Source organism: Carcharodon carcharias, chromosome 18 (assembly GCF_017639515.1).
Source record: "Carcharodon carcharias isolate sCarCar2 chromosome 18, sCarCar2.pri, whole genome shotgun sequence".
Classification (NCBI taxonomy): domain Eukaryota; kingdom Metazoa; phylum Chordata; class Chondrichthyes; order Lamniformes; family Lamnidae; genus Carcharodon; species Carcharodon carcharias.
Genome location: NC_054484.1, coordinates 34,519,490 through 34,538,650, shown reverse-complemented (window position 1 = coordinate 34,538,650; position 19,161 = coordinate 34,519,490). Strand labels below are relative to the sequence as shown.

Here is a 19,161-nt window from a genome sequence, read left to right as displayed (position 1 = left end):
CACCGAACATCATCCCAGGCAATCATTGGCATCTCTGGAGATCTTAACACTATGGCCTCCAAACTAATAGACCCCAACCTTACACAACCCATTTCTACTTCCTTCAGAAGATCCACAAATAGAACTGTCCCTGTCAGCCCAATGTTCTAGTCTATTCCTGGTCTTTGGATCCTATTGTTTATCTCAACTTAATTTTTTCCACTCCTTCTCCAGGCACTCAGGCTTGCATCCGCAATTCTTCTGACACACTGCTATTTTAACCGTTTCTCAATTTCTTTCTCTACCCGTTTCCTTTTCACCTTGGACATTCAATCCCTATATACCTCCATCCCCCACCAGAATGGCTTTCCACATTTTCCTTGAACAGAGACCACCCACTGCAGAGTCTCACATTAAATAACTTTTCCTTTAATTCTACTCACTTTCTCCAAATCAAAGGTGTTACCATGAGAACCCCTACAGGTGTTGAGGATAAATGAGTCTGAAGCTAGCCTCTACCTTAAAACAAGTTTATTTTCAAGACAACAAAGTAAAGTCACAAACTCTCCCAGACACTAAGAGTGAACTGGTTTATATACTCTTGCAATGATTCCCTAATTTGTACCCAGTTTGAGACAGCTATGCTTAATTACCAACTTAAATCATGCATTCTTTTATAGCACAATTTCAACATTAACAACGGGTCCTAGTTGTTCTCCCTATTCTTGAGATACATGAAACATTCTTTGTTGCAGTCCCACTTAGGTCCCTTCCCTGACTTCTTTTTTCTGCTACATTCTGCCACTTTCTGCTCTCATCATGAACTAGAAAATGTAATGAACTTTGTTTTTAACTTCTACCCTAGCTTTACTTAAGAGAGAAACAGGAGCCCTTGAGGTTTAGGAGCCAGCAGCGGACGACTAAAAAGCTAATAAACAGGGAGATAATTGATAATGAAAGTAAATTGGCAAGAAATATAAAAACAAACAGCAAGAGCTTCTATGGGTATATAAAAATAGAGAGTGACTAAAGTGAGCGTGGGACCCTTGGAGGACGTGACTGGAGAATTGATAACAGGGAACACGGAAATGGCAGATAATTTAAACCAATATTTTTCATCAGTATTTACAGTGGAGGACACTATAAACATCCCAAAGATACCAGATAAGCAAAGAGCTAATGGGAGGAAAGATCTTGTAACAATCTCTATTACAAGGGACAAAGTATTTGACAAACTAATGGGACTAAAGGCAGACAAGTCGCCAGGACCTGATGGTCTGCATCCAAGGGTTTTAAAGCAAGTGGCTGCAGAGATAGTAGGGGCATTAGTCAAAATATTCCAGAATTTACTGGATTCCAGCAGATTGAAAAATTGCTAATATGAAGCCCGTGTTCAAGAAGGGATGGGGACAAAAAGAAGGAAACAATAGGCTGGTCAGCTTAACATCTGTAGTTGGGAAAATGCTAGAGTCCATCATTAAGGAAGAAAGAGCAGGACATTTAGAAAAGCTTAACGCAATCAAACAAAGTCAACGTGATTTTGTGAAAGGGAAATCATGTTTGACAAATTTAGGATATAACATGCAGAGTTGATGAAGGGGAATTAGTAGATATAGTGTATTTGGATTTCCAGAAGGCATTTGATAAGGTGCCACATAAAAGGTTATTGCACAAGATAGGAACTCACAGTATTGGGGAGTAATGTATTAGCATGGAATGAGGATTGGTTAATACACAGAAGACAGAGTCAGGATTAATGGGTCTTTTTTGGAAGGTTGGAAAGACGTAACTAGTGGAGTGCCACAAGGATCAGTCCTAGTGCCTCTTATTTATTATCTATATTAATGACTTGGAGGAGGGGGCAGAGTGTAATGTGCCCAAATTTGCTGACGATACAAAAATAGGTGAGAGGGCACATTGTGATGAGGACATAAGGAATCTGCAAGGGGATAGAGATTGGTTGAATGAGTGGGCAAAAAGTTGGCAAATGGAGTTTAATGTAGGAAAGTATGAGGTCATTCACTTTGGTAGGAAGAATCAAAAGGCAAACTATTATTTAAATGGAGAGAGACTCCAAAGAAGTGCAATACAGAGGGATCTGGGTGTTCTTGTGCATGAAACACACAAAGTTAGCATGCAGGTGCAGCAAGTAATTAAGAAAGCAAATGGAATTTTGGCCTGTACTGCTATAAGATTGGAGTTTAAAAATAGGGAAGTCTTGTTACAACTGTACAGAGTGTTGGTGGGGCCGCACCTGGAGTACTGTGTACAGTTTTGGTCCCCGTTTGAACCTCCTGGACAATTGTCGTGCAGTCCTTGCGCGGAGACTTCCGGGGGATTCTGAGGAGGGATGGGGTGTTTCCCATCATCTCTTCTAGGGTACCTCCTGAGTATGATCCATCAGAGATTAGAAGTTCTGGGCCAATGTTTCAGGTTGATAACCTTTTGTCAGAACTGGAAAAAGTTGAGACTTGGCAATGAAAGATGGCTGCACCAGAGCGGCTGGAGTAAAGGTATAAGCAGGTACTTGAGGGAGAGAACACCTATCAGCAATGTTGTCCACATTCTGGGGTCTACCTGCCTTTCTTCCACTTGTTTCTAGGACTGTCACTGACCTCATCTCCTCTGGAGATCTTCCCTCCACAGCTTCTAACCTCATAGTCTCCCAACCTCGGATGGCTCGCTTCTATCTCCTACCCAAAATCCACAAACAGGACTGTCCTGGAAAACCGATCATGTCAGCCTGTTCCTGCCCCATGGAACTCATTTCTTCTATCTTGACTCCATTCGCTCTCCCTTTGTCCAGTCTCTTCCCACCTACTTCCACGATTCCTCTCACGCCCTGCATCATATCAACAATTTCCAGTTCCTGGCGCCAACCGCCTCTTCTTCACCATGGACGTCCAATTGCTCTACATCTCCATCCCTCACCAGGTTGGTCTGAGGGCTCTCAGCTTCTTCTTCGTACAGAGACCCGAACAATCCCCATCCGCCACTACTCTCCTCCGTCTGGCTGAACTTGTTCTCTCACTGAACAATTTCTTCTTAAACTCCTCTCACTTCCTCCAAATAAAAGGTGTGGCTATGGATACCCACATGGGCCCCAGTTATGCCTGTCTCTTTATGGCGTATGTGGAACACTCCTTGTTCCAGTCCTACTCAGGCCCCATCCCACAGCTCTTTCTCTAGTAAATCAATGACGGCTTCGGTGCCGCTTCATGCTCTCGTCTGGACCTGCAAAAATTTATTAATTTTGCTTCCAATTTCCACCCCTCCATCATTTTCACATGGTCCATCACGGACACTTCCCTTCCCTTCCTTGACCTCTCTGTCTCAATTTCTGGTGATAGACTGCCCACCAATATTCATTACAAGCCTAATGACTCCCACAGCTACCTCGACTACAGCTCCTTACACCCCGCTTCCTGTAAGGACTCCATCCCATTCTCACAGTTCCTTTGCCTCCGTCGCACCTGTTCTGATGATGCCACTTTCCAAAACAGTTCCTCTGACATGTCTTCCTTCTTCCTTAAATGAGATTTTCCATCCATGGTGGTTGACAGGGCCCTCAAACATGTCCGGCCCATCTCCTGCGCATCCACCCTCACACCCTCTCCCTCCCAGAACCATGATAGGGTCCCCCTTGTCCTCACTTATCACCCCAACAGCCTCCACGTTCAAAGGATCATTATCCACCATTTCCACCAACTCCAGCATAATGCCATCACCAAATACATCTTCCCTTCACCCTTCGGGTGGCTTTCCACTGCGATTGTTCCCTCCGGGACATCCTGATCCACTCCTCCATCAGCCCCTACACCTCAACCCCCTCCCATGGCACCTTCCCATGCAACCGCAGAAGGTGTCAACACCTGCCCCTTTATTTCCCCCCTCCTCACCGTCCAAGGGCCCAAACACTCCTTTCAAGTGAAGCAGCACTTCACTTGCACTTCCCTCAATTTAGTCTACTCCGTTCGCTGCTCCCAGTGTGGTCTCCTCTACACTGGAGAGACCAAACGCAGACTGGGTGACCACTTTGCGGAACACCTTCAGTCTGTCCACAAGCACGGCCCAGACCTGCCTGTCGCTTGCCATTTCAACACATCATCCTGCTCTCATGCCCACATGTCCGTCCTTGGCCTGCTGCAATGTTCCAGTGAAACTCAACGCAAACTGGAGGAACAGAACCTCATCTTCCGACTCGGCACTTTACAGCCTTCCAGACTTAACACTGAGTTCAACAACTTCAGATCATAAACTCTCTCCTCCATCCCCACCCCCTTTCCGATCCCCCTTTTTCCAATAATTTATCATTTTTAAAATATATTTTTCTTCTCCCACCTATTTTTAAATTTATTTCAATCTATCGTTTTATCTCCACCCTTTAGCCTATTTCGATCCCTTCCCCTCACACCATCCCCACTAGGGCCATCTTGCTCGTCCTGCTTTCTACCCTTAATGCCACCATTAGCGCTTTCCTTAGATAATATCACCACCATCAACACCCCTTTGTCCTTTTGTCTATGACATCTTTGGCAATCACTTCTTTGCCTCCACCAATCACTGGCCCTCTATCCAGCTCTACCTGTCCCACCCCCTCAACCAGCTTATATCTCACCTCATTTCTATTTTCCCTTAGTTCTGATGAACAGTCGTAGGGGCTTGAAACGTTAACTGCATTCCTCTCCACAGACGCTGTTGGACCTGCTGACTTTTTCCAGCTATTTTTGTTTTTGTTTCAGATTTCCAGCATCCGCAGTATTTTGCTTTTTTCTTCCACTTGAGCCTCTCCGCCAGAGGTTCCATGCTTTGCTCCATCCTACTAAAGAAAGATTTGCATTTATATAGTGCCTTTCATGACCACAAGATATCTATCACAAAGCACTTTATAGCCAATGAAGTGCTTTTGACCTGTAGTCACTTGTAATGTAGGAAATGCATCAGCCAATTTGTGCACAGCAAACTCCCACAAACAGCAGTGTGACCATGACCAGATAATCCATTTTTTTGTGATTTTGGTTGAGGGATAAATATTGGCCAAGACACTAGGGATAACTTCCCAGCTTTTCTTTAAAATACTGTCCTGGGATCTTTTACATTCAGCAGAAAAAATAGTCAGGGCCTTGGTTTAATGTATTATCTTAAAGACACAACCCATAACAGTGCAGTACTCCCTTAATACTGCACTGCAGTGTCAGCCTGGATTTTTGTGATTAAGTCTCTGAAACCTGAACTCACAACGTTCTGCTGCTGTTACCATTTACAACAATTCCTCTAGACTCATCTTTTGTTTCTTTACTTTTCCCCATTATCAGCTATTCTTGCTTTAGATTATCATTCCTTGTCATTTAATTACTCCTCCCCTCCATCCATTGCAGACATTTTACTTTTGCTCTTTCCCACCCTCTACTGTTGGAAATGCTGAGCTCACAAATCACAGAATGGACACAGCACAGAAGGAAGCCATTCGGCCCATTGTGTTTGCTCTGATTCTCCAAAGGAGCAATTCATTGAGTCCCCCACCTTCTCCCCATAACCCTATACATTCTTTCTTTGCAGATAATAATCCAATTCCCTCTTGAATGCCTCAGTTGAACTTGCCTCCACCAAACTCTCAGGCAGTGTATTCCAGATCCTAAACACTCCTGGTGTGAAGTTTTTCCTCACTATTGCTTCTTTTGCCAATTACCTTAAATGTGTGCCCTCTGTTCTTGATCTTTCCATCAATGGGAAGCTTCTGTCCAGACCTCTCATGATTTTGAATACCTCTGTCAAATCTCTCAATCTTTCCTTCTCCAAGGAAAACAGTCCCAACTTCTCCAATCTATCTACGTAACTAATCCACGTCCTCATCCCTGGAACAATTCTCGTGAGACATGAACAAACATATCTCTGAATTTGATCCCCTGGTACGAATCCGCTCGGTCTTAGGCCCATACGAATGTTGTCCTGCTTCATTCTTATTAAATTTTATCCACCATTGGCAATGACTGCCCGTGTATAATTAATTATTTATCCATTTTCGATGTGGACATCCTGTATATCTTAAATACAAGGTGATTCATCGTTTGCCTGGTATACAGGCAAGTGATGGGTTCTGAGTTCCGGTTAAAAGGACTGACAAGTATCCAATGGAAAGAGCTCGGGTGTTGGATGCGGTGCTGGTATTGGGTTAAATTGATGAAGCCCCGCCCGCGCGGCAATTTCCACTTTGTTACATTGCAGCTAGAGGACGGAAAGGTTTCAGTGAATCAGTCATTCAGTGCATTGCAGTCAGGTGAACGGCAAGGGCTAGGGCTAAGGGTTAGGGAAGGGGAAAGAGAGCACTAGATTGCAACATCAGTCATTTACAGAGAAAAATCTTTCATCCTTTTTTATGCCGTCCAATTTGCACGAAGAAATCACTCATTTAGTAGGAAAATTGAGCCCGGATCCAGGAGTTTTTAATAGTTCCAAGATTTTTGTTTTTCAAAAATAAGTAGACGTTTGGGTAACTTAATTCGGTCTCGTGTGTGAATATATATATATTTGTTAATGGCTCCTGCTGTAAACCTGAGACAAGTTCTGGTAGAAATTCCAAACCCGCAGCCTAAAATTGCTGGTGAGTAGAAGTCCATTTTTAAATAGACGCGGAAAAAATAAGGCGCTCAACAGAGACGAGGCGATGGGGGAGGGAAGGGGAGTCGAGTCGTTTGTTAATTTTTTTAAATATTTAAAGTCAAGACAATGGTAATAGACACAAAATATTGTATCTGTGGAGTTAAGCTATCGATCTGTGTCGTCCTTGTAAGAAAAAGCTGAGTTATATGCTTTTAAAGACAGAGTCATTTTACTGTGGTATTGGCGGGCAGATGAGAAAGCGGTTTTCGCCATCCTGTATATTCGTATAAGATGTATCGTTTAAATGTAAAATTAGAAAACATTGTGCGCATAATCCTTGTAAATAAACCTCGTATAAAGTTGATTTAGTCATTAAAATAATTTGAGGGCATTGTTCACTATTGTAGGAAATAAAAGTTGCAGTAGGCGCCAAACATGAGCCAGCAATTAAAGGGTGTTTAGTTAACCATCATGATTAAAAAAATAAACTTATGTATTGCTCTGTGACATGTTTATATACAATATTGATTATTGATACACTATAAAATGATATAATGTATTGAAGGACACGATGCATAACTACTAACTAGATGTGAAAGGTAAGTACTGCAGATGCTGGAAATACTCAGGAAGCATCGGTGGGGAGAAAATGGTAAATATGATCTGTCCAGAAATTTTGAGCATAAATAAAACGTGAGATACGGAGAGATTTATTCTTTTACCCTTATCTATGAATGTTGTGCGGTTAGGTTTTTTCTTAAACTCTAAAAGCTAACCTTTTAGACAAGTCAGGAGACCCCTGTTGGCCAGTCCTTTCATCTTGGTTTTCATGACCTAACTGGCTAAATAAATGATTAGGCACATTTATAATGTGTTTCAAACTTCAAGCAATATGGTCCACAAAAACCAGGACAAATCTAATTACTGCCCCATTAGACTACTCACTGTTGTGTTGTCTATGGTGCTTACAAGTGGCACTTAATCACCCATAACCTCCTCACTGATTTTCAGTTTGGGTTCCATAAGGACCAATCAGCTCCAGACTTAATGGGACAAGATAACTGAAATCTCGAGGTGAAGTGACAAACTGCTTTTTAACAAGGCAGTATTTAACTAAGTGTGGTATCAGGGAGCCTTATAAAATTAAAGTCAATGGGAATAGAGTAGAAAGCGCTCCACCAGCTGAAGTCATACCTAACACAAAGGAAGTTGGTTGTGGCGTAGGAGGCCAATGATCTCAGCCCCAAGACATGACTGCAGGAGTTCCTCAGGATGATGTCCTAAGCCCAACCATTTTCCGCTACTTCATCAATGACTTTCCCTCCACCATAAGATCAGAAGTGTGGATGTTGTCTGATGCAATGTTCAGTTCTCTTCGTAACTCCTCAGATAATGCAGCAGTCTATGCCCATTTGCAGCATGACCTGGACAACACTTAGGGTTGGCCTGATTAAATGGCATGTAACAATGACCATCTCCAACAAGAGTGAGTCTAATCACCTTCCTTTGACATTTAAAAGCATTACCAAATTCAAATCCCCCAACTATCAACATCCTACAGGTCACCATTGACCAGTGACGTAACTGAACGAGCCACGTTAAATACTGTGACTATAAGAGCAAGTCAGAGGCTAAGTATTCTATGGTAAATGACCCCTACTCTTTCCATCAACCAAAGTCCTTTCACCATCTATAATGCATTAAGTTAGATGGAATACTCTCCCTCCACCCCCACCCACTTGCCCAATGAGTACAGCCTGATCAACACCTGAAGCTCAATAGACCCCAGGACAAAGCAGGCCAATTGATTGGCACCTCATCCACTACAGGCACATGGTGTATACAAGGCGTACTGCATCAACCAGCTAAGGCTTCTACAATGGCATCTTCCAAACCCGTAAACTCTACCACCTTGAAGAACAAGGGCACCAGGCACGTGGGAACACCACTGTCTGCAAATTTCTCTCCAAGTCACAAATCATTCTGATTTGTAAAAATGTCACCGATCCTTCATTGTTGCTGCGACAAAAGATTGCAGCTCCTAAACTATCAGCACCCTGGATGTACCTACACCATATGGACTGCAGCAGTTTAAAAAGGTGGGTAATTAGGGTGGGCAACAAATGCTGGCCTTGCCAGCGATGTCCACATCCATGAACAATTTTTTAAAAATCAGATGGATTACCTATAAAGGAATTGGAAATTCAACATCCCATCTGCTTATCAAATGAGCAACATGCACAATTTATCACAGGAGGAGGCCCATTATGTCTCTGCTAGCTTACTGAAAGATCACTTAAGCTTGTACTATTATAAGTTTTATTTATTTTACAAATTATTGTAGATTTTGTTCTTCTGTAGGGTTTTCAATGTCCTAGCAATTTAAAAAATTCTAACCTTTTTTTGATTATCTTAACTTCTGCCCTCTAAGGAAAGGAATATATTTCCACTTGTCACTTAAAAATACAATTGTTGTTTATAATGCAGTGCATGGTACAAGTGTTTACTGTCGCATATTCCATTGTGAGCAATATTGACTTTTCAAAAAACTCCCAACTTAAGTATTTTTTTAATCCTCCCAGACCAAATGGTAGAGATTTGCAGCTAGGCTTGGCTGGCCTTTGGCATTTGCATTTGAAATAATAGAAGCAAAATAATTTGCAGGTGCTGTCATACAAATAAGCTAAAATTCTGTAGAACAATGTTTGAAATACCTTTTTGTCCCTTCAGTTCACCTCCGCAGGTCCTATGAAGATATTCTGAATTCTACAAGAACACAGTCACAGTTAACAACGTTTCATGTCAATATTCCAACGTCTTTCCTAAGAACAGGCAACAGTCCATCAGATGATTGTTTGGTTCAAAATCTGAATGCAACGCCAGGTTTGTTTGTGTGTGTGTGTGAATGAATTTTCCTAATGGCTTACGATCACGAATAAGGTATCAGCCATCTTCATCCCATTTTTGTTCTGAGAAATTTGAGGGAATTGGGCTATCCTAATGCCTCTCTTAGATTTTTACAGAGTACAGTAACAGCCTGGCAGAGATTTCTACTTTTTCCTTTTGCACTATCTGTCTGAGATGGAGAGGTCGGCAAAGTTGAAAGTTACCTATATTGGTCAACTCAGCTGTACTGCGTAGGTAATGGGGACAGGAGCAAGCCCCTTGAGCCTGTTCTGTCATTTAATGAGGTCATGGCTGACTCGACTTCATATAAACACCTTTGCCCGTGTCCTTTAATACCTTTGGTTTACAAAAATTCAACAATTCAACTAGCATCAATTGCCATTTGCTGAAAAGTTCCAAACTTCTGCTGCCCTTTGTGTTTACAAGTATTCCCTAATTTAACTCCTGAAAGATTTAGCTCCAATATTTAGACACTTCCCTAGCCCTAGACTCCCCAGCCAGCAAAAATAGCTTCTCCCTATCTACCTTACTGTTCCCCCTATCTAGCATATCTGTTCCCCTTCATATCTTGAAAACTTTAACCAAATCGCCCCATAAATTCTTAGGAATACAACCTTAGTTTGTGTAATCCCACTTTGAATCAAAGGATTAAATTACAAGGTATCATTCTGGTAAACCTATGCTGCATCCCTTCCAAGGCCAAAATATCCTTCCTAAGGTGTGGTGCAACATGACTTCTACCCTAGATAAAGACGCCAGCATTCTATTAGCTTTTTTGATTAAAATGTCATGAATAATGATCTCTGTAATTGAACACCCAAGTCTTTTTGGACTTCCATTGTTTCTTGCTTTTCACTATTTCATGACAATATATTTCCAAGTCAGGATGATATTATTTGGAGGGAATCTTGAAGGTTATGGTGTTCTTGTGTTTGCCACTGTTATCTTTATAGACATTGGAGCTCATGGGTTTGGGAGATGCTGTCAAGAATCATTGATGAGCAACTACAGTGCATCTTGTAGGTGGTACACAATGCAGCCACATTGTGGTGATGATGGGAGTGAATCTTGAGTATTGTGGAGATGTGTTCATCCAGACAGGTGGAAAGTATTCCATCACACTCCTAACTTGTGCCTTGTAGATGGTAGACAGGCTTAGAAGAGTCAGGAGATGAGTCCCTTGCTGCAGAATGCCTAGCTTCTGCCCCACTCTTAAAGACACCATATTTATGTGGCTGGTCCCATTAAGTTCCTGGTCAGTGATGACCCCCAGGATGTTGATGGTGGGTAGATTTGGCAATGGTAATGCTATAGAATGCTAAGGGAAGGTGGTTAGTCATCCTCTTGTTGGAGGTAGTTATTGTCTGTTATCTGTGTGGCACAAATGTTACTTGCACTTATAAGCTCAAACATGATGAATGTTGCCCATGTCTTGCCGTCTGTGGTCACAGGCTGTTTAATTATGTGGAGTTGCGTACAGAATTGAATACTGTATAATCATCAGCGATCCTAACCTTATGGAGGAGAAGCAGCTGAAGATGGTTAGACCTACCTTGAGGAACTCCTGCCAGTGGTTTTCTGAGGTTGAGGTGATTGGCTTCCAACCACCACCTTCATTTGTGCTGGGTATGACTCCACTTGCTTTCACTGAGCTGAAGACTAGCATGATCTTTGTGGCTAAATTTGTCACAAAAGATAATACCATTTTCCTGATTCACTGTTCTTGAATTGCTTAGTCTAGGAGCTTGCTCAAGGACAGACAAAACTGTTACCATTAAAGTGGGTAGACTAAAGTGACGGGTACCTCTGAGGATATTTGGTTAAGAGGCAAGACTTTTGAAGTCTTGCATTGTCAGATAACCTTTGCTTATACTTGACTATAAGTAGCCATTAGCTGTTACCTATCTTGTCATTTTGCTGCAAGTACATTTTAATTTTCCTTTCAACAGAATATATTTCAGAAGACTCATCTTTTGCCAGGAGAAAGTTTGGAGACGGAAGAAGATTGTGCTTCAGTTCACCAGCAGCTTCCAATTGTCGCACAAAAACATTGCAAAGTGGCAACAAGAAAGGTGTGTGATATGCATATATTACAAACCTGAGTATTTCTCCAGAGTTTAGTTTGCATCCAAATCTGGATTCTTTAGAACTTGGTGTTGGAGATCGGAATCTTACTGTGGGAGAATCTTTGTCCACTGTTGTCTTCATTTTCGTCTATGATTGACTGTTGGGTGTGATCCATGAAATGCTGTTTATTATTTCCATGGTGAGATACCTATGCAGTGCTAGTAATTCCTCTGGTATGCAGCTTTCAGTAGAGGAAATGCACATAACTGAGAAGCATGACAAACCATTTTCCTAGGAACTCTATTATAATGTTGGAAAATGACAACATCTACCACAAAAGGCAAAGGATTTCCTTAGAGACACAATTTATCTTTTTTCCTTCTTCCTTAGAGCTGCCTTTCAAGAAACAACGACTGAATTTTAAGCCAGATGTAAGTTTAGAATTCAAACTGAATGACCTAGCATCATCCCAGCTTGTGCGTACCCTTTTGTTGCACAGATATCCAGAACTTGATGAAGAGGTATGTACTTGCATTGCAATAGTAATTTAGTACTTCATAAACTTAATTTCTTTTGTACCTCAGATGGATTACTGTGTAACCTATGCTTCCCTTTCATAACTATGCCTTGACAAAATATTTCAGTTTATGAATAAGGATGTATTTAGTTCAGAGACTATTTTTTACCTAAAACAGGACTTGAAATTGGTTCTTCCATCATTGAACTTGAAGTTTGCTCAGGAACAGCTGGAGTTGAGGAAAATCAACATGTACCGATCAATACCTCGATGGCGCTTGGGTTCCAATAGAGATGCATACTGTTACCGCAAAGCACATGTCCATCTTCAAGCTTTTAAGGTTTGTATTCAGCACCAAAATTGTTTTTAAACACAATGCGAGTAGAACATCATCAAAATGAGTTTGTTTTTCATTCAATTTTTCTACCCATTTCTTCTGAATGTACAAATTATACTTCATGGCTGTCAATAACCTTCAGTACTTGACTCACTTGTGTGGCCATTTGTATACAGCAGGCTATTTGATAGTAATACTTAAACTTGTTCTCATTACATGCACATATCAGTCAAGCTTTGAATGCTGATCAGGAACACAAAGCCACTCCATTTTATCAAACTACTACAGAAAAGTCAAAAAGGAATAAAACTGGACCACCTGGCATCAACCTAGGCACCATAAACGACAAAGGCACACCATGCCCAGTCCTGTCTGCAAAGTCCTCCCAAACATGTTGGGACGTGCCAAAATTGAGGGTATTGTGCTGCAGGTTAGTCAAGCCACAGCCTGACGGTCATACTCTCGGACTCATACCTTATAGCCAATGTCCTAGTCATCTCCATCACCATTCTTGTCCTACTGGCAGGATAGACCCACCAGAGGTAGTAGCACAGTAGCATAGTCAGGAATGAGTGGCTCTGGGAGTCCTTGAGACCCCATGAAGTCTCATGGCATCAGATTAAACACAGGCAAGGAAACCTTCTACTGATTACCACCTACTTCCCTCCCTCAGCTTTTGAATCAGTGCTCCTCCATGTTGAACACCACTTGAGGAAGCACTGAGGATGGCAAAGGCACAGAATGTTCTTTGGGTTGGGGGAGCTTCGATGTCCAACACCAAGAGTATCTTGATAGCATCACTACCTGCTGAGTCCCAAAGGCCAAATGCAGCAAGTAGTGTGAGAACCAACAAGAGGGATAAACATATTTGATCTTATCCTCATGAATCTACCTGTCACAGATGCATCTATCCATGATAGTATTGGTAGGAGTGACCACTGCACAGTTCTTCTGGAGACAATCCTATCTTCACACTGAGGACACCCTCAGTTGTGTGGTGTGGCACTACCACTATTAAATGGAACAGACTCAATAGATCTAGCAGCTCCAAACTGGGCATGAGGTGCTGTAAGCAGCAGCAGAATTGTATTTAACCACAATGTCTAACCTCATGGAAATTAATCTTGGCTCAGTCAAGAGTGTAGGAGAGTATGCTAGGGCAGCACCACGTGTACCTAAAAGAGGTGACAACCTCTGAAACTACAAAACAGGACTACGTGCATGCTAAACAGCAGAAGCAGCATACTACGGACAGAGTTAAGTGATCCTACAACCAACAGATAAGATCAAACCTCTACAGTCCTGTCTCATCCAGTCATGAATAGTGGTGGACAATTAAACAACTAATGGGAGGGTAGGGTCCAAAACATCCCCATCCTCAATTATGGGGGAGCCCAGCACGTTGGTGAAAAAACACAAGGCTGAAGCATTTGCAACCATCTTCAGCCAGAAGTTCTTAGTGGATGATCCATCTCTGCCTCCTCCTGAGGTCCCCAGCATCATAGATGCCAGTCTTCAAACAATTCCATTCACTCCAGATGATGTCAAGAAATGGCTGAAGGCACTGGATACAGCAAAGACTATGGGCCCTGACAACATCCCAACTATAGTACTGAAGACTTGTTCTCCAGAACTAGTCATGCCCTTAGCTAAGCTGTTCCAATACAGCCAAAGCATAGGCATCTACCTGACGATGTGAAAAATTGCCTAGGTCCTGTATGCAAAAAGCAGGGCAAATCCAATCTGGCCAATTGCTGCCCCTTCAATCTACATTCTTATCAACAAAGTGAAGGAAGATGTCATCAATAGTGCTTTCAAGTAGCACTTGCTCAGTAAGAGTCTGCTCACCAATACTCAGTTTGGGTTCCACTGTGGTCACACAGCTCCAGGTCTCATTACAGCCTTGGTCCAAACATGCACAAACTAGCTGAATTCCCATTGAGGTGAGAGCAATTGGCCTTAACATCAAGGAGTCCTAGCAAAGTTGATGTCAATGGAAATCAGGAGGGGAAATGCCATTTGTTGGAGTCCTATCTAGCATGAAGATGGTTGTGGAGGCTTATCATCTAGCCCAGGACATTTGCTGCAGGAGTTTCTCAAGGTAGTGTCCTAGGTCCAACCATCTTCAAATTCCTCAAAGACCTGCATTCCATCATTAGGTCGGATGTGAGGATGCTCTTTGATTGCAAAGTGTTTAGTCCTTTCCTGCATGCAACAAGTCCTGAACAACATTAAGGCTTAGCTAATGAGTGGCAAGTAACATTCATACCATAGAAGTGTTGGGCAGTAACCATCTCCAACAAGAGATAATCTAACCATCTACCCATGAGATTTTACTGCATTAAACTAAATAATTTGGTGCATTGGAAAACTGTTGCTTACTTGCTATGAGCCCACTTTGTGCCACTGAGGAGGAAGAAACAATTTTGCCACCCTCCCTCCCCCCCCACCCCAAGGTTACAGGACAGATAGGCGATGAACAAGTCATTTTGTCAATCTTGACATCCAAGAAAGGTAGGATCAATCAAGCCAGGTTTCACTCTGGGATCTGACTTGTCCAGTATTAACATCAGCTGGGGTTGTAACACAACATCAACTGTATATTGTCAGTATCTTACATCAATACTTCCAAGACCCCTATAGACCATTTTCCCCTTGCTAATGTTGTTGAGAGCACCAGCTAATTAAAATTAAAAACCAAAAAACCTACCTTTTATTGTTTATGACGTACACAAAGTTTTAAACATTTCAAATATGAAGGCAGGACTAATTGTGTCTCAACTCAGTTGTCTTGGTCAGGAATTCATGAAGAGGAAATTGGGAACCATTTTTTTTCTGTGCTAGAATTGTATTTCTATTAACCCCAGACCCTTGTCCTTAATGGAAAGATGCTGTCAAATTCAACTAATGGGTCATGTGAAAATTCTGTATCAAGACAGAAGTGACTTTTAGAAATGTTGTTTCTCATGCATATATTTTATTGCCTTGCAGAAAACTTGCCTGGAACAAGGGAGACTATTATTGCAAACAGAGTGCTGGGAAACTGCATTAGACTATGTACTAATTGCCTGGAGATATACAAGTGAACTTCCTCAGTGGGATAATAGCTTCCATAATGAATGCACACAACAGTGTTTTACTGCTTTAGCTGTTCAGTGCATGTCTACCTTGCAGAGAAGCTGTTTCGAATTAGAGAAATATAAACAACTTAAGAAAAGGTACCTGTCCGCTCCTATTGCAATTAAATATATTACAGATTTTTGAAAATGAATAGTAGGTCTTTCTATTCAAAATACTATGAATTTGAAAATCAGTTTAAAAAATGTTGAATGCTATTGTAAATGGCTAACTGATGGCAGTTTCTCTGGGATTGGTGACTTTGGAATGACTTTGAGGGGGGCTTGAGGTCCTCTATTCTATGGAGATACTTCAAGACAAATGGATTGTGAACTTTTTGTTCTTGCTTTCTTTCAGTTCCTGCTCTGCCCAACCCTCTACTTCTCTAGTAATGTCATTAAGAAATTTAATGGCAATGTCTTGCATGACTAAATTGAAGTTGAAAATTGACCTTGCTTTAATCTTTTAAATTCCTAATTTTCTTTTAATTCTTCTGTCAAACTTGTTCGTTATTTTAGCCCCTTGACAGGACCCTGGGTATTGAGATCCCTTGGGTATCATCCAGCCAAATCCTATCCATACTTCCATTAGGTGTTACTGAATTATAGTAACTTTGTTTTCTTCATGCTCCCCATCCCAGCCCAAACGGAAATGACTGGAACTTGCCTGTGTGTGGGGGGGGGGGGGGGGTCTCTTTTTTCCCCAATATAACAAGGATGCTGATTTTTAAATTAGATTGCCTGCCACATGTTTGCCTCCTCCAATAAAGTTATGTTGAGTGTCTTGCCATATAACACACACATGCAAAGGAAACCTTCATATTGTGAATATAGACTTGCATCTTTATTCCCATGATGAATCTATTGAAGAATAAAACTGTTTCACTTCCCAGATGGAGAGTTACTGGGTAGAATAGAACTGAGCTGCACAGACCAGGAAACTTCCAAGCCCAACATCTGGTCTTAGCTGAGTTGCGGAATCTCAACTGATGGGACAAAGTTATTACAACTTGCTTTAACCTGGGGCTGGGGAGGGAAAACATCAACCAGACTTCAAAGCCAGCGTTGGCTTAAATGCAATATGCTGTGAAAGCAAAGAATTGGGCTGATAGTCCCCGTGGTCAAATAGCAACTGCTAATTCTCCAAGCTCACATATCAAAAAGGGCTATGCCAAAGGGTCTTTAGAAAATAGGAGTTGGGTAACAGTCCCTCAAGTCTGTTCTGCAATTCAGACTGATCTGTTTCTTTTCCTAACATGGTTCCATATTCCATAATTTATTTGTATAACAAAAATATATCAGTTTTGAAATTTTCAATTGATCTAGTCCTAGTAGCTTTTTTAGGGGATGGTGCGGGAGAAAGAGTTCCAGATTTCTACTCCCCTTTGTGTAAAGTGCTTCCCGACATTACCCTTGAACAGCCAAGCTCTAATTTAAAGGTTATGCCCACTTGTTCTGGACTAACCCACCAGAGGGAATAGCTTCCCTATAAAATTATTTAAGTCATCTTAAACACCTTAATTACATTGCATCTGAACAGTAGGTCACATACTACATATTTCGCAATGTAATAAAGCTTCATATGTTGTTTTTCTTTTTGATCTGAAGCCCTGGACTATACTTCTCACTTAGACTCTCACCCTCTCCCTTAGCTTGGCATGCGAGTATATATGTTTACTATGCTACTACTAAACCATAAAATTGTGGATTACACTGCTTTTTGGAACGTTGCAGCAGAAATATGCTCAGTTGATTGAAGAATGGGGCATGGTTGTAAATTTGACAAGTCTCTGTTAATCAGTGGTCCTGATTAATAAATTATGCATTAAATTGCATATCACCCCTGAATATTTTCCTGAAGCCATGTGGAATACCATAGGCGATCCACTCATTTCTAAAAATAACATGATTACTACACTTTTGGTACATGTCACCTGAATTTACTTCAGTGCTATGCCAATATTATGCTTAAAACAGGCATCCACTAATATGCTAGCACCCACTTGATCCTTTGCACAGTTCTTGCTCGTGACAAAATGTATTAGCAAGCATCTTGACTATTTTGGGGAGCAGACCTGATGTTGGTAACACTATGCTTCATCTATGCACTTAAATGTTGAGTAATTCAAGCAAGTGAGGAAGGAAGTGATGTTTTGCAATCAATTTTTTTTAAAAATAAAAACAAAGCCATACTTTGAGCCATGAAATAACTTGCTATTCTTTTCTTTTACAGACTTAGAATTGCATATTCACAGAACAAATTAATCAAACCCTGCCTTGAAGAGTTGGACAGGATTATTGAGATGCTAAAATGCAGCAGTCCAGAACAGAATCTGTCTTCCTAATTATTTAAAAGACTTCACTGCATTTTGAATAAGGATAATAGTCATTAAACAGGTGTGCCCACAGTAAGAAAATCCTAGTGCCTCAATGGCAAATGATAGCTGGATTTCTGCAGCTGCACAAAAACTACCAAGTTGGTTTTCTGAGCTGGGACTATGGGTGTCCAAATTAGGGCATTCTTACTTTGGATTGGATTCACTTTTGGACAACACAGGAAAAGATGGAAATTCAGGTTAAAAGGCAGGGATTTGGAAATACATTCAGCAAATTCCAGTATATTTGGTTGTTGGAGAAAATTGGTAGTTACATCTTTTAATTGTATTTTTGGGGAGCTTGTCCTAAAATTCCATCTAGTTCACTAATTTAAAAAAGGTGGAAGAATAGCTTATCGTTTTAACAACTTAGCCATAAAAATGGTGACTTATTTGGTACTGCTCATTTTGGAAATTTGTAGAAATCTTTTTCAATGGAAATAGGTCTTTGCATGAAGTTCACAGAAGAGTTTTAGGTTAGAATTGTACTTTTTTGAAAATTTACTGCTTTTTATTTAATTCCATTTGTATTGAACTAAAGTTAAATGTTAATAGATCATAGTAAGCAAGGAGAATTTGTAGTCATAACTGCATTAGGAGTAATTTAGTGCAATAGCAATATTAGTAATCTAATAATGGCAATTGCACTTTAACCTTGACCACATACTGTGTTTTAATGTTGTTTCTGCTATAAAATTTAAACACATTTGGAATGAGGGAATGAATCTTGACCAGATTTGGGGATATTTGTACATATTTATAAAAAAAGAAAAAAATACTATTTCTATAATTATCTATGAATTTCATAAATGTATAGATTTGTATTGTATTGAGTTGTGCAACTTGTTGATTCTTAATATAATGTTGAAATAGCAATGTCTCAAATGTACTATGCTGCAAATGGGCAGAGAATTTCATGTAGCTTTGTGTGATTTGGTTGTTTAGAGTTTTTCCAAATAAAATGAAATCGGATTTAAAAAATTATCTTCTAAACATGCATGTAACATTGGTAAATTATGTAAATTCTTTATAATCTAATTTAAATGCAAACGTACCTTCGTAGAAATATTGCAATGGCTACATCATGCAGACTGCCTGAAGGTTTCTATGCAGTGAAAATGGCACTCTTAACATTCAACATTTATTTTTTACAATTTATTTACAACCTGATTAAAGAAAAGTACAATTAAGTTCAACTGTTTACTCCATATTGATAGCCCAATATATTGACCATTACCATCTATAACCTTATGAATGATTGAT

General features: G+C 40.7%; 1 protein-coding gene across 1 annotated transcript; it reads left to right on the top strand.

Annotated features, from left to right (window-relative positions):
• The first annotated feature begins 6,242 nt into the window (after positions 1-6,242).
• On the top strand, positions 6,243-18,879 carry LOC121290777. Its single transcript, XM_041211683.1, has 7 exons — positions 6,243-6,580; positions 9,310-9,462; positions 11,436-11,558; positions 11,944-12,074; positions 12,249-12,410; positions 15,399-15,625; positions 17,757-18,879. Exons 1-7 carry the CDS (start codon positions 6,514-6,516, stop codon positions 17,866-17,868), a joined length of 975 nt encoding a protein of 324 aa, XP_041067617.1. The 5' UTR covers positions 6,243-6,513; the 3' UTR covers positions 17,869-18,879.
• Positions 18,880-19,161: the final 282 nt, after the last annotated feature.